The following is a 15,469-nucleotide window of genomic DNA, read 5'->3' on the forward strand; positions in this document are numbered from 1 at the left end:
ATATATAAATATAAATTAATATATTAAATAAATATATATATATATATATATATATATCATTATATATAAAGTTATATATAAAATTATATATAAAGTTTACCCCTTTTTATAAAACTGGTATATTTACCATCAATGTTCATTTTATTTAAATGAAACATTTAAGAAAAACAAATGAAATTAAATAAAAGAACAAACAAAAAAAAGAATATTTAAAATAAAAAAAATAAAAAAGAGATTAAAGGAAAAAGAAATGAAACAATAAGCGAAAACAAAAAGAGAAGAAATTTGGAAGTAGAGCAAAAAACATATAAAAGCAAAAATACAAGAATAAGAAAACACTTTTCAATTAAATGAAAGCATTTACTTACAAGGTCCTGTAGCAGCTGATAGAAGAAAATAAAGATATAATACAGACATCACTGTAAGGGAAAAAATATGCCGCTTGTACAATCGCATACGACTATAATAATAATAATTACAAACCTCATAGCTTCCAACCGACTAAACATAAAGGCAGTCACTGGGTGGAGATTGTGGTATTCCAGAAGAAAGCTGGTCATATATCACTAATATTTATTTAAATGTGTATATTTTCCTGATGGCTATCACAATAAAATGTGCATGGTGTTAAGAATAAAGACAGCATTGTGTAGTATGTGTAATTTTCATAATTACATCCAGTGCTGTATAATACACAAATATATTATGATTAGTTTTAGGAGTCGCTTTACATCCATAGATGTACATTGAGTACATTGTATGTCATTGTGATCGGTGCATTTAGGGAAACTATCAGCAAAATGTATTAAAGTTGGCTATAATAGATTTTAGGGTATAGTAATGCTTATCAGCCATAACTTCATATAGCATTACAAAAATCCCATAGTGCATTTTTCTCCTAGTAGAATGCTTAGGGTTATTTCCTGAACAGGTCAGGAGGGTGCAAGAACAATGATTGAGCTCCTGCTATTCCTATATATCCAGGGTCAGACACTTCTGCTGAATGCCTTCTTTCTAATTTATTAGTTAGATTATCACAAAAGGGGAAGCTTTCTTACAAAAGAAAATGGTAAGCAGGGTCACCACATTTTTTAAGTAAGAGGTTAAAAAGATTTTCGAAGAGTGAACAGTCTCAAGCTGATATTTCTATTAAAGGGTGCCACGGAGACAGATACATTACAAATAGTGGAGAAAAGAGATATGTACTGTAAATACTCAAATATAAACCAATGCAGATATAAACTGAAGTGTCTACTTAAATAGACAGAAAAAGTTCACTGACTCGAGTATAAACCTAGGGCACAAAATCCAGCCATCTCTGCTAACATTCAAAGCAGCGATCAATAGAAATGTCAATAACATTATTGTAAAGAAACGAATCCATGGTGTGTTATTTTTAAAACATTTATTGAAAAGCAGAGGGGGGATTCTGTTTCTGTTTTTTTTCCTGTTCTACAGGTTAAAGTATTTTCTACCTTTGAGTTAGTTATAATGAGTTCTTTGCTCTGGTTTTAAACGTGCAAGTTTGTTAGCAACCAGAATAAATGTATACCTCAGAATAAACCAAATTTTTAAAGGCATATTCAGGTGAATAATTTTAGATTATATATTTATTAATCCTAATATTTATTTTCTTGTATAGAATTGGTTGTTTGGGTGTTTTGGTTTTAAATTATATTTGTGCCTGATTGTTGGTCGGTTGCTGGTAAAGTATAAAGTGTGTTACAAACAGCTTGTTCCTGACAGCTCTGATCTGTTAAACCAGACAAATGCAAACACAGGACTTGCCATTAGGTGTTTCCCAAGTATAAACCAAGATTTGTTTTCCAATAACATTTTTCAGGTCAAAAATAAGTTCATATATTTTATGTGTACTCGATTTATACTCACGCTTATGCAATGGTCATCAAAGCCATATTGATATTTATTGTACTTAACCCAGTAAGGTCCTAATCAAACTGCTGTGAAATGAATGTTAGAGCCAGCAATGAATATTTATATCCTCCAATGATACTGCTTTAACATAAGGGCCTTATTCTCTAAAGCTCTCCAAGCTGGGTGATCCAGCACACCTGGAATGGATTTACTAAAAAGTCATTTGCTATTTGTTAGCACATGTTTTCAATCTTAGGCCCGATCCATTCCAGGTTTCCTGGATCACCCAGCTTCACAGATGAAGGTGTATATTTTTCAGTCCTACAGAACTTTAATAAATCAGGCTCAATATGTTGGAGAAAGAAACAAGATGACTTGGATACCCTGGTAAATATTATTCTTCTTTAATTTCTAATAATACATGTTTTTAGGTTTGTCAGATTATATTTTAATATATATCAGATGATATTCAGATAATTTTGTTCAGATGTAAGGAATAGCATTTACTTTAATGCCTACTGTGCTTTTGCCACTAGGTGGCAGAATGAGCCTTAGTTTTATTATGCATTGAAAAGAGAAATAAATTAGAAATAAAACATCTGAACCAATAATAGATATTAAGGGATGAGTTTTTATTAAACAAACCATTTGGGGTTTTTTAATTGTTCAATTGTTTGGTCTTTCATACTTTATGTGTCGTTGATTTAACACGTTAAGCAGTACTACTATCGCTCAATGCCACCCCATTCAGGGGTAGGCATTTGTAGGGCTAACTGCACCAAAACCTCATGGCCAGTGGGAACATCGCCTAACTGTGGCTGGTTCTGTTTTTCTGAAAGCAAAAATAAATGATCCAAAGACAAAATATCATTACAAATTGTATTTTTGGTCAAAGCCTGATCGTTCAAAATCAATATTATTCAGGAAAAGTAAATTAACAAGTTAATTAAAAAAAAAATAAAGGTGATAAAACAACTAAAAGTTTTTAAGCCACAAATATATAAAACAGCAGATGAATGATTACAATAGTGAGAACAGTAACAGTGTTGAAGGAAGCAGGGGTGTTGTTGGTGGGATCACACATATATGATAATTTATCAGTAGGACTGCAATAATAAAGATCCGGGAAAAAATTACAAAAATTATTCGTAGCACATCCTCGACGCGTCCGGAGAGTATCACCTGTAAAATGGAATCATTTTTAATGACATAAATGAATAAAAAAATAACAAATTGAATTTAGACTATTTGCAACTGTTTAAGCAATTGAAAATATACACACATAAAATATTTTAGCTCTAGGGGGAAGGTAAATACTTCCAAAATACGAAATATTTCTATAATATTCTATGAAAAGATGAAGATGAATGTACCAAATATATTGTATATATTATTAGTATAATAATATATTGATCATAGTATAATATGTATTATATAACTATATATGCATCTCATCTCCAACCATGTGCTCCTGAGACATTGGGCCTGATTTATTAAAGTTTTTCAAGGCTGGATAGAATAGACTTTTATCAGTGAAGCTGGGTGATCCAGGAAACCTGGAATGGATTTCTTAAAAATCATTTGCTATTTGCTAGCAAATGTTTTGAATCCTGAACCAGGTTTGCTGGATCACCCAGCTTCACTGATAAAAGAGTATCTTCTCCAGCCTTGAAGAGCTTTAATAAATCAGGGCCATCTGAACTAAGCACCCCTGTACACATTTCTGAAGAAAACCCCTTGTTGAGCGTTGTCACTGAAAATAGACACAAATACATTTATCATGAGTATTGCTTGCCTATTTGATCTTCAATGGCACATCTAGACTCCTCTCCTTTGCATTTCATTGTTTCTCCCGTGTCACAGCTGGTGTTGTTGTCAGAACATATTGGGCACGTCACACCATTGGGTTCAGGGTTACTTATGTTCATTTCTGGAAACAAAAAGTTTATTGTGAGTTAACAAACAATATGCTTCCCTCTGACCCCCCACCACCCAAGCTTTCAGATACTTGGCTTTATGATAGTCAGAATTCAGACTTATTATAGATATGCTAGCAAATGGTGGTAGGATTTAGGGCACTCATTTTAGGCACACTGATGTTCCATAGAATCATATTAGTTTGAAGGCTGATCAAGCACCTAGCTCCTTCACCAAAGCAGTAATGACTAATACCATGGGCCTGATTTATTAAAGCTCTCCGAGACTGGAGAGGATACACTTTCATCAGTGAGGCTGGGTGATTCAGAAAACCTGGTATGGATCTGTTCCAGGATTAAAAACATTTGCTAAATAATAGTAAATTATTTTTAGGAAACCCATTCCAGGTTTGCTGAATCACCCAGCTTCATTGATGAAAATGTATCCTCTCCAGCCTTGGAGAGCTTTAATAAATCAGGGCCCATGTTTGATAAAACCTGGACCTAATAAAACAAAAGTTTCAAGATGTCCAGGTCTATGAATTTAGTTCTCCAATACATCACAGAAAAAGGTTTATGAAAACCTAACCATGCCCCCCATACAAGCTTGTAGGACATCTCATTTCATGCCATGGAGGGTGTTGAGTAGACGTCAGCAAGAGAGAATCTTTGGGTTATGGATAGTCAGTCAGGTCTAAATTGAAAGTTAATTGAAAATTGAAATTATATTTCCTTTTGTAAACCCTATTAAATAGGACTTCATGGTCCTTTCCCTTTGTGGTAGATTTGCTGTGCCAACCAGGAGATATGGGCACTGTGGCTAAAGAGAATGACCTAAGCTTTACCAAGAATGAGAGGTTTGTAAGGTTTGATGGAGAACATTGGTGTTCATGTATACTGGACCAAGCGTATTCCATAATTCCCATGAAGCATTTAGCATAGATTGGAAACATCCAGTTTGGACATACAGTGAGGACAATGAGAGTGGTAGGTGCTAGGGTACAGAAGGCACAACAGCTCAATGGTATGTGGAATGGGTGCTTCAGCCAGGATTAGATCTTAGGGGCTTGGCCCTGTAGTAGAGAGGAGGTGGCCATAACCCTTAAGTTGACACTTGCTGATAATATGTGACTATGCAAATTCATGCAAGGCCTGTTGCTCCTGAACGTGACACAAAGGGCCACCACAAACTAAACTTTTCTTGACGCTTTGGGTGGCTCAGTAAAAGAGAACTGGTTGGCCACCAGGAACACCCAATTGGGGACTCCCTTATAAAGCCAATATTTTACATTTGCCCCTCTCACCCCTTCATTTGCAGCTAAACTAGCCTCCTCTCTTCAAGAGTATGTACGTGGTAATTTGGTTAACAGAATCAAGGAAGTCAGGAACTGGGTAGACCGGTTGGTAATGCATGATCCAATTCACCCCAAAGGTGTTAAAAGGGTTCACAGTGCTTCATAGGCCTCTTTACCAGATTGGTCAAACCATATTTTATGGTGACATTGTACAGCAGAGGAGCGCTCACTTACTATTGACCATAGATTGTATGATAATCAATATTTTCCAAAATAAGAGTCAAAAAGAAATGAAAATAACAATCATACAGGTAAAGATAATGATCATTAGGCAAATAATATGAATGAATGTTTAGAAAATACCATGATAATGATGAGTGAATTAAAGAGAGATATCAATAGTTTATAAATTCATATAATTGAACATATTTAGTTATATTAAGCCTCACCTTTAGGCATTTCAGGGATACAGAAGTCAGTATCACAACAGGTGACAGATATCCTCATCCGTTGCTGCCCAGCGGTAAAACTCCCGAGAAAATCACAAAACTCTTGTTGTACGCAGTTATATTCTATGGAAGAATTTCCATCTTCTTTTGTTATATCTGAGGACGTATTACATTTATTACTCAAGTGACAAACTCAATATTCTCATCTTTACCTATCGTCTTATATATTTGTTACAGCATCACCTTGGTATTTATCCCAATTGGTTGGATCAATAGATAAAATGGATCTAAACCACACAAGAGGAATTGGTAACATAATGCAGCTTCCAGTCCCTAGAAGTGGTTGCTGCATCGTTTTATTTTCCCTTCTATTGCAATTAGTGTTCTTGCTAGTAAATCCCTTTTACTGCACTGTATAAGGAGCAGTGTTGTCACCCATAGCTGCTCCCCGGACTTAAATTCCAAGTACCTCCTCCAATTGATTTACTTCTAGCATAGCATCATGTGTGAATGAAGCAATTTGTTATTAGGGACATGAAGTTGATACTAAATCAGAATTAAAGTCAATATAATCTCACTTACCTTTACTTCCACAGATTCCTCAATACCTCCGGAGATGTCCTCCACTGGGTCCGGCACTGTCCGGTAATCCTCCTTCGTGTGGAGGAAGTTCCGCCATCTTTGTCCATCTTCTTCTGGCTACGTCACCCAATCTCTCACTTGACAGGTGTGTGATCGAGTGACGTAGCCCGCTCTAAATGGAAATAAGTGCCAATCTCACTGCGCATGTCTGAGATTGATAGTTTTTCCACATTAGAGAAAAAAGTCTCTTACGCGCATGCCCGAAATCAGGCATGTGCAGAAGGAGCAGCCAGAAGCCTCCTAGGATGGATAACATGAGAATCCAAGGAGGCTCTGCGTTCTCATCCTGACTATACTGCCGTGGCAGTAAAGGCAATAGGGGAGGGACATCACCCTTATATTTTTTAAAAAAATTCTCCAACAAAAAATATATAATTTTTACTTTACATAAAAGGGTTGTCTATCTGCTTTTAATTTTTTACAGTAAGTGTCCCCAATAGACATTTCCTTGGGCAACATCAGCCTGTTGTGCCCTGTTACCCGTTGAATGATGAAAATCTACAAGTACCAAGGCTTTGGAAGAACAGACCTAAACCACTATATAACTTATTTTACCTATTATATTGTTATCGTAATATTGGTATATTTGTTATCTTTTGTATTTAAAAAATTTAATATGAAAATATACAAGTATGATATTTTGAATTTCTAATCCTATGGAATGAAATGTACCTGAGAAGACTTCTTGGAGTGTGCAGGAGCAATTATAGTTGGATGGGCAGGTGATATTTACCTCTGTTGTACCCAATGAGGCTCGCTTATAAAGGCAATATATGGCATTACCTAGAAAATACAAAAAGAAAAAAAACGTAATGGTGACAGATATAGATAGATAGATAGATAGAGGGATAGATAGATAGATAGATAGATAGATAGATAGATAGATAGATAGATAGATAGATAGATTAGATAGATAGATAGATAGATAGATAGATAGACAGATAGATAGATAGATGATAGATAGATAGATAGATAGATAGATAGATAGATAGATAGATAGATAGATAGTGTTGCTGTTTAAACATATAGCAAACACATAGAACACAAGTTTTAACATAATCCTCTTGTTTGTGCTTAGCTTGTATTAAGTGGACAGTAAGCTAAATGACCACCCCTGACTCCGGGGCACCACCCCTGAGGACCATCATTAAATAGAATTGTTCAATATATACAATATATACAACCAGCTGCAGAATATCCTCATGCTCTAATGAGATAATTAGAATTAATAACACAGGATGACTACATACATATAGACGTAAGACTGATAAATGGATGGGTGAATAGGATGCCAACATTCACTTACTCATCCCAGCAGCAGAAAGTAGAATCCATAGTCTCAGCAGGATCATAGTCAGTCTCTTCTCCCGTCCAGCAGCCTTCATATATTGTAAAAGTCACAGCATTGAGATATGATGATATGGAAGTCACTAGCATTTAGTCTGTAAGCAATAATACTAAAATATTGAAATGTGTCTGACACTAAGTATAAAATTACAACACATATCATCTATCATTTACATACAATGTAAGCAGTAACATAGTGTGTATGCTAATAAAATACTAGTGAAAAAATATGGCGGCTGATTTGCATCTGTCCCCAGGTGGTGTGGGTAAATATCAATGCATTCATTTTTACGGCATTGCACACATCACCTGGACTTCAATCCAGAAACATCATCCAGTGTAACCAATGTTACATTATGAAATGTACGTTCTGTATTGAAACTTCAAATTCCCCTCCTTTTGAGGGATTTACCTTATTTAATAATTATTTTTTATGCTTTTTGTTGTGCTTTCTCTTGGTGAATTTAGATGGATCAAGTGACAAGCACGGTTTTTCTTCTGTGAATTGCCTTGGCATTCCTTAACAATGCTTAAAGAGGTTCTGGTGTAATGCCAGGATGCCACCTTCTTCATTATTACATGAGTTTTCGGCATCCTTTAATGCCGCCCCCACTTCTTTTAATCATGGTGAGAGTTTTTGACACCTATAGGGTTGAATGACATTTGGTGGGATGGGTGTGTGGAGACATCTTGCAGGGAACTGTCCCAGAGAGGGGGTATCCATAGAGTATGTAGTACCCAGTGGTGCCCATATTGAATAAAGTGCCTATGGGTACTCATATTCTATATTCTATCTTGTATATAGTGTCTATGGGTAGCCATATAGTATAAAGTGTCCAGCGGTACCCATATTGCATATAGTATATAGCACCTAGTGATGCCCATATTATATAAAGTGCCTATAGATACACATATATTATATAAAGCCTTCAGTGGTGCCCATTTTGTATTTAGTGCCTATAGGTACTCACTCATATAGTATTCAGTGCCCAGTGGTGGCTATATTGTATATGGTGCACATATTGTATACTGTGGATAGAAGTAGTGAATACCATGCATTGTGGTGCCCTATGAAAAATATTTGTCTGTTTTTTAGGTTCATTGGGGCATTTGGCCCCCCATTCATATTGGTAGAGTCTTTTTATCACAATGCATGTTAAAATGCATTATTGCAATGGACACCATAAGTGTGGATCCACTAATAATGTTCAGATTCTTGCACAAGCCCATTTGTGACTGGGCTGCATTTTATTATTTTTAGAGAAAAAAAATAATTGCAAGCTGAAACTTTATAGCAATAAATATATATAGTATATTGTATAATAATTTCTGACCATCTGTAGATCCTGGTGGATGTCAAATGTTTCAAAATCCATGTTGCAGAAAATGTAATACATTTAAAGTGCACCTGTCCTAAGAGGAAAAAATCTGGTGCCATTGCTGGACTACTTCTTAAAATACAGATTTCATGGTGGCATCAAAGTTAAAAAAAAACTTATGTATGACTGCGTCCCCCTGTGCACAAAGCCAGCTCCATTAAGACATGGTTGCTGGGTTTGGAGGAACTCTACATAGAGCCCTGATCTTAAACCTATTGGATACCTTTGGGATAAATGGGAACACCAGACACAATCCAGGTCATCTAGCCCAACATCAGTAGTTATAAATGTTCTTTAGGTTGAATTGGCATCCATGTGCAAAGACGCAAAAAGTTGTCAATTCCATAATAACGTCCCTAGCGTTCTAATTCGGTCAAAATTTCCGTGCAAAAAGTGTTACAATTTTTTTGCATGGAAATGTATTTTACATTGTAGGGTATAATACTAGACATAACTCCCCAAAATATATCTAATAGTTAATAAATTTAATTAATTTAATAATAAACTTTAAAAAAAAAAATCTGTTAAAAAAATAGTTACAAATGTAATAACTAACTGTACAGTAACATATATAATATATATATAATTATATATATATATGTTATTTGAAGATTTTTTTGTATTAGACTCAATACAGGTATTTTATATTGCGTCCAATACAAAATGATTTGAATTTCCTGCCGCTCTGACCGCACGAACTTGCGCCCGCACCGACGTCATGGGAAACTCCGTAGATCTCGGCCCCTCACTTCGTGTCTGGAGATCGGAGGGAGAAGACATGTCGCCAGGACCTGTGAGGACCAGAAGGACGACGGGGGACGACAATGGAACAAGGTAAGTGGGGTTTTTCTTAGCTTACAGTGACCCCCGAGTGTGACTCGGGATAACCGCTTTTTGCAAGTAAAATCCACCCCGAGTCACACTCGGGATTACCTCTAGGTGGGATAATGACCATGCCAGTAGGCATTTATGATCAGGCCTCCACAAACATTTGCTCATTATGGACCTGAATTATCAAAGTTCTTCAAGACTGGAGACGTTAGACTATCATGGGAGAACCTGAGTGATCCAGCAACCCTGGAATGTATTTCTTTTTAAATAATTTGCTATTAGTTGGCTATTAGTTAGATGTTTTAGTTAGTTAGTTGGTATGTTTAGTTTAGTTGGTTAGTTAGTATGTTAGTTGGCTAATGTTTTTAGTCCTGAGTCAGATCCATTCCAGGTTTTTTTTGGTTCCTCTATGCGGCAGCAGTATATGCCGAATCATATAGTTTGCAAGGAGTCAGAAATAACCGTTTATATGAAAATACCGGTCTGTTTCTGGCTCTTGAGTTGGACTCCCATCCCATAGATCAGTGGTTTGCAACCAGGGTTTCTCCAGAGGTTCCTAGGGGTCCTTGAGCAATTTGGATCTTTCGGATCAGACTAAATGACCCCAATGATTTTTTTGGCTGTAACTGATCTATAGGGGGACATTCTTCCCACTGGCCAGAAATGTAAGAGGAATTCTTCTCATCAACCACCATGCCAATGTACACATGGCAAATCACAGCATGGAGATACAATGATATCCGAAGCCTCTGTAATATGTCCGTAACAACACTGACATCCTACAACTAATTAATCACAAAATGCAAATCCATCGTTTGCATACACACAATCAGATGTGCAGTGTGTATAGAACTCATAGAAAAACATGGGACCGTAGTAATATTTTAAAACTTTACTAATTTTAGGTGAACTAAGGTGATCACAGCACTGACGCATTTCGCCTCCTAATGCCGCTTAATCATTTCACCCCCAGCAAAGTCATTAGAAGGAAGATCTAGGTCAGCTTCATGTCAGCTCATGCACATGTATATGAGTATTAAACGGTCCAGAATATCCTATTTATCAAGCTACTGTAAAAAAATAATATATAAAATATAAATAAATAAATTAAATTGCCCTTTCGAGTCGTCTACAAAAAACTTTTTGCCTGTAGAGTGCAATAAACTCCAGATGTGCAAAGGGTTGGGCAGATCCAGAACACAAAAACATCAGAGCCTCATTCATCATTAGTGTACAATTTTATAAAATGTATAAATCTTTTTAAAAACAGAACATAATAGTAATAGAAAAAATAATAATTTCTAACCTGACATTCACCTAGTTTGAAAGATTTTTCACTCTGTCTATAAATGAATGAGGAAGTATTATCTATTAAGAACCTGACTATTGATAAAAGAGGACCCTATTTACAAAGGATTTCAACCTTATTTATAACCATTATGAAGCTATTTATATACAAATAATTTACCTCTATTTATAAACATGAGGGCTCTATTTATAAAGCAATTAAAACAAAGTTAAAATAAAGTGAGTTTGCAGTTATTACCTAGATGGTTGTAGTTATAAATGGTTAAAACACACCCATAAAGAATCCATTTTTTATTTATCGATTGGTCATTAGAAGGATTTCATTACTTTTTAGGCATTTGCAGTCATTCATTGGTTTACCAGTTTCACCAAATCTGCTCTGGCTTACTGACAAGTGTGAGAACACTTCATTTCTGTTTTTGGTGAGATATCTAAAACGAACACCAGGTGGCGACATTGAGAAGGAATGAAACAGTTCAGATAGTAAAAGCTGAGCAGCAATTTTGTTTTTTTGTTTTTTGGTGAATGCAGCAAATTTGAGTGGTTTAGCTAATTCTATTTGAAGTTTAGTAAACCAGCAATCAAAATAAATACACTGCAGGGTAACATGAAAAATACACAAATAAGCGGTGCTTAAATAAGATGAACTGTGCTGTGAAGCGCAGGCTAGCAGAGAGCACATAGAGATATAGGATCACCTTTATAAATATGATAAAAATATATATTTTGATCAGTTCAATGTTTTCTAATCAACTGAACATATTACACAGTGGAGGGCCAGCAACTTTCAAAACTGACATAGCTGCTCTGTGTGCCCCATCATTCCAGCCAATCAAGTCCTACTTATAGGGTTTGTGTTCTCATACAACTTGATTGAAGAGAATTATCAAGAAAAATTTTAATTGAACTATAACAAATTTACAATGAAGAGACAAAATCACACAGAAAAAAGTAACTTTTTTTTTCTTATTCTGTGCAAATGAATTATGATCAATCAAATCTGACACCAGGTGGCGATATTGAGCAGGAATTTGAGAGTTACATACAATTAGTTTGCTTACAGCAGCATCACCTCAATCTGATCAATTTCAGTTTTAAGCATTCCAGGTTTGCTGGATCACCCAGGTTATCTGATATTAATCTATCTTCTCCAGTCTTGGAGGCCAAGATACCCTGCATCATACAATCCTGATGCAATATGTAGTTTCAATTTCAATACAATAGTTAACCAACTGATATAAATGTATATCTTGCCCAGTCAATCCACTTATTGCCTATTGCATATTGTAAGGCCAGCAATGTCCAATACACTGACATGGCAGTACCCCCTCCCATTATAATGACGGCCTGGGGGCAGCTTGTTGGCCATAGTTCAAAAGCAATAAAGTGCATTGTGTCTAAAAAAAACGGTGGGGGGGGGGGGGGGGGCTGAATCAGCTGAATCCACACCATCCATGTTTAGACTAAACTGACACAGACAGGGGTATCCTACCCCCGCCCCCGCCCCAACACTCCTTCCTGAGCTTTGATTTAGCAGGAAAGGCATTGATCTTATTGTATTGTATCTGAACATCAGATTTTTCCCGCTAGAACACGTCACAACAATATCTAAAAACAATAAAGTCCCTCTAACACCATAATTCCCATTGTTTCATTTATTGTATACTTTAGACATGTATATTATATATATATAATGAATATTGCACTATTTCTGGCTGAACACTAGAGGGCAGCAGCACAACTGCAATGTCATCTTTCTGCCTATAGGAAAACTCCATACCCGATGATTTCTTACCCTGTTTTCCCGATTATAAGGCACTCTCTTATATTTTTTGAAATGCCAAAATATGCCCTAGGTCTTATTTTGAGGGGGATGTCTTATTTTTCCATGAAGAAGACTACAGTACACAATTATTGTTGAAAGTCACTCATGATTGTCCCCTTCTGATCACTCTGTGCCATTGATTGTCCCCTTCTGATAACTCTGTGCCATTGATTGTCCCCTTCTGATCACTCATGTGCCATTAATTGTCCCCTTCTGATCACTCATGTGCCATTGATTGTCCCCTTCTGATCACTCATGTGCCATTAATTGTCCCCTTCTGATCACTCTGTGCCATTCATATTCCCCTTCTGATCACTCATGTGCGGTTCATACCGTATTCCTCTTCTGATCACTCTGTGCCATTGATTGTCCCCTTCTGATCACTACCGTATGTGCCATTGATTGTCCCCTTCTGATCACTCTGTGCCATTGATTGTCCCCTTCTGATCACTCTATGCCATTGATTGTCCCCTTCTGTTCACTTACCGGTACTTAAGTGTAACTCCGTTAGGGCAGGGATCTCCATTAGGGCAGGTAACTTCATTAGGGCAGGTAACTCCGTTAGGGCAGATAACTCCATTAGGGCAGGGATCAGCAGCTTGCTTCCTGGTGCAGAATTGCGGGGGCGCGTGTGCCGGCTTGTTACTTTCAGTTTCACTCTGCACTGCAGCCAGGAGGAGGCACACACTGCAGCCAGCATCGAGGAGACACAAACAGGATCGGGTATCGGAGGATGTCTTATTCACGCGTGAGTGCCTTATTTTAATCATTTTATAAAAAATCGGGGGTGGCTTATTTAATGGGGATGCCTTATAATCGGGGAAACACGGTACATTTTATATCATGCATGGGGTGGGGTTACACTTGTAGTCCCAGCTCCATACAGCATAATGGGGTGGCTACAAATAAAGATGTGGAGCATGAGTTGTAGCCACAGACATTAGAGATATGAAAATCTCTGCAAAGGATAGGGGGAATTTATGGGAAATAATTGAACAGATTTTATACACAGGGGGCTATGTTACCTGCTAAAGGATTTATATTTCTCTCTGTCCCTTCCTGAGAATTACAAAGCTCTGCTGCAAAACAATTGAGGAGTCCTGATATTCCATATGTAGTTCAGTAGTAACACATACAGGTCTTGGACAATAAAAAGAGAAGCAGCACACTGTTAAGCTCCCCTCTCTGCCATTGAGCCTGATTTATTAAAGCTCTCCAAGACTGGAGAAGATAGACTATCATGGGTGAATCTGGGTGATCCGGTAAAATCTGTAATGTATTTCTTAATAACTATTTACTACTAGGTGGTAAATGTTTTCATATGTGCACCAGATCCAGTCCAGGTTTGCAAGTCACCCAGGTTCTCCCATGATAGGGCCTGATTTATTAATTTTGAGGAGGATACACTTTCATTAGTGAACTTGGGTGATCATGCAAACCTGGAATGGATCTGGTCCAGGATTGAAAACATTTGCTAACAAATAGCAAATAATTATTTTAAAGAAATCTATTCCAGGTTTGCTGGATCACCCAGATTCAGAAAATGTAACCTTTCCTGCTTTGGAGAGCTTTATTAAATTGGGCCCTATCATGGTATAACTGGGTGACTTTGCAAACCTGGACTGGATCTGGTCCACATATGAAAACATTTACCACCTAGTAGTAAATGATTATAATAAATCCATTACAGATTTTTCTGGATCACTCCGATTCACCCATGAGTGGAAACATCTGATGAGGGATTCCTTACTCCAGCATGTCAGTGAAGTTTGCACACATATATCCGTATAACTCTTACAAACAGGTTAAAAGGGTCATGTGACTCACCTTTGTGTGAATGGGCTCATTATATGCCACATAAAAGGAGGTTATTATACCATGAGCTCACGTTGATGTAGCCTGACACAGGAAATTAGGTCACTTCAGTTTTTTTACTGAAGAAAATTTCCATTTTTAAAAAAAGTTAAATCAGACCACTACATAAAAACACACAGAGAGTTCCTAAAGCCCAATGAGATGCAAAGCAAGGTGTAAGAAATGCAGAATAACTCTACGTTAGGGTTAGGCAGGCGATTTCACAATGTTGATTTTACTGTGAACATCCAGTAGATAAATTTTATCTAGGAGAGATGTCATGAGGAGTCAGGGAAAATGCATGGGAACATGGCCCTAGTGAAAATGTTTTTTCAAAAGTGGTAATGTTGTTATTCTGTAAATAAAAAAAAGTAAAGGTATAGACATTAAGGGTTTTCTTTCTAAATTATTTCCCTGTCAATTCATCTGAAATTGGTGGAATTGCTCCACTTCTTCTTTCATTTTCTATTAAAACAATGACTCCTTCTGCCACCTAGTGGCCAATTATGAAAAATGAATAATTGTCACAATTATTATTACACAGTATTTATATAGCGCCAGCATATTACGCAGCGCTGTACAAAGTCCATAGTCATGACACTAACTGTGCCTCAAAATCTAATGTACCTACTAGTGTAATCTAAGATCATTTTTTTTTTATTGGGAGGAAGCCAATTAACCTAACTGCATGTTTTGGGATGTGGGAGGAAACTCACACAGACACGGGGAGTATCCAAACTTCATGCAG

At 36.6% G+C, this 15,469-nt stretch overlaps 1 protein-coding gene across 2 annotated transcripts; it reads right to left on the reverse strand.

The window, feature by feature from the left end:
- Positions 1-1,625: 1,625 nt before the first annotated feature.
- On the reverse strand, positions 1,626-8,518 carry LOC140340574 (uncharacterized). Of its 2 annotated transcripts, none has more exons than XR_011922672.1 (5): positions 7,484-8,518; positions 6,118-6,960; positions 5,536-5,691; positions 3,671-3,805; positions 1,626-3,057 (listed from the first exon to the last, which is right to left on the reverse strand). XR_011922672.1 is itself a non-coding variant. In XM_072425863.1 (5 exons), the coding sequence occupies exons 1-5, from the start codon at positions 7,560-7,562 to the stop codon at positions 2,861-2,863; spliced, it is 678 nt and encodes a 225-aa protein (XP_072281964.1). In that variant the 5' UTR covers positions 7,563-8,439; the 3' UTR covers positions 1,626-2,860. The 2 variants fall into 2 exon arrangements, 1 of the variants encoding a protein (XP_072281964.1); XM_072425863.1 differs by having other exon boundaries at positions 6,850-6,960; positions 7,484-8,439.
- Between the last annotated feature and the right edge of the window lie 6,951 nt (positions 8,519-15,469).

This window comes from Pyxicephalus adspersus, chromosome 11 (assembly GCF_032062135.1).
Source record: "Pyxicephalus adspersus chromosome 11, UCB_Pads_2.0, whole genome shotgun sequence".
Taxonomy (NCBI): Eukaryota; Metazoa; Chordata; class Amphibia; order Anura; family Pyxicephalidae; genus Pyxicephalus; species Pyxicephalus adspersus.

Bases quoted from the DNA above. Each gene is read 5' to 3' on its own strand.
- LOC140340574 (XM_072425863.1), bottom strand. From the start codon at position 7,562: ATGAAGGCTGCTGGACGGGAGAAGAGACTGACTATGATCCTGCTGAGA. The intron at 3,806-5,535 runs GTGAGGCTTAAT...TTTTGTTTCCAG, and splicing joins TATCCCTGAAATGCCTAAAG to AAATGAACATAAGTAACCCT. The intron at 3,058-3,670 runs GCAAGCAATACT...TCCATTTTACAG, and splicing joins TGCCATTGAAGATCAAATAG to GTGATACTCTCCGGACGCGT.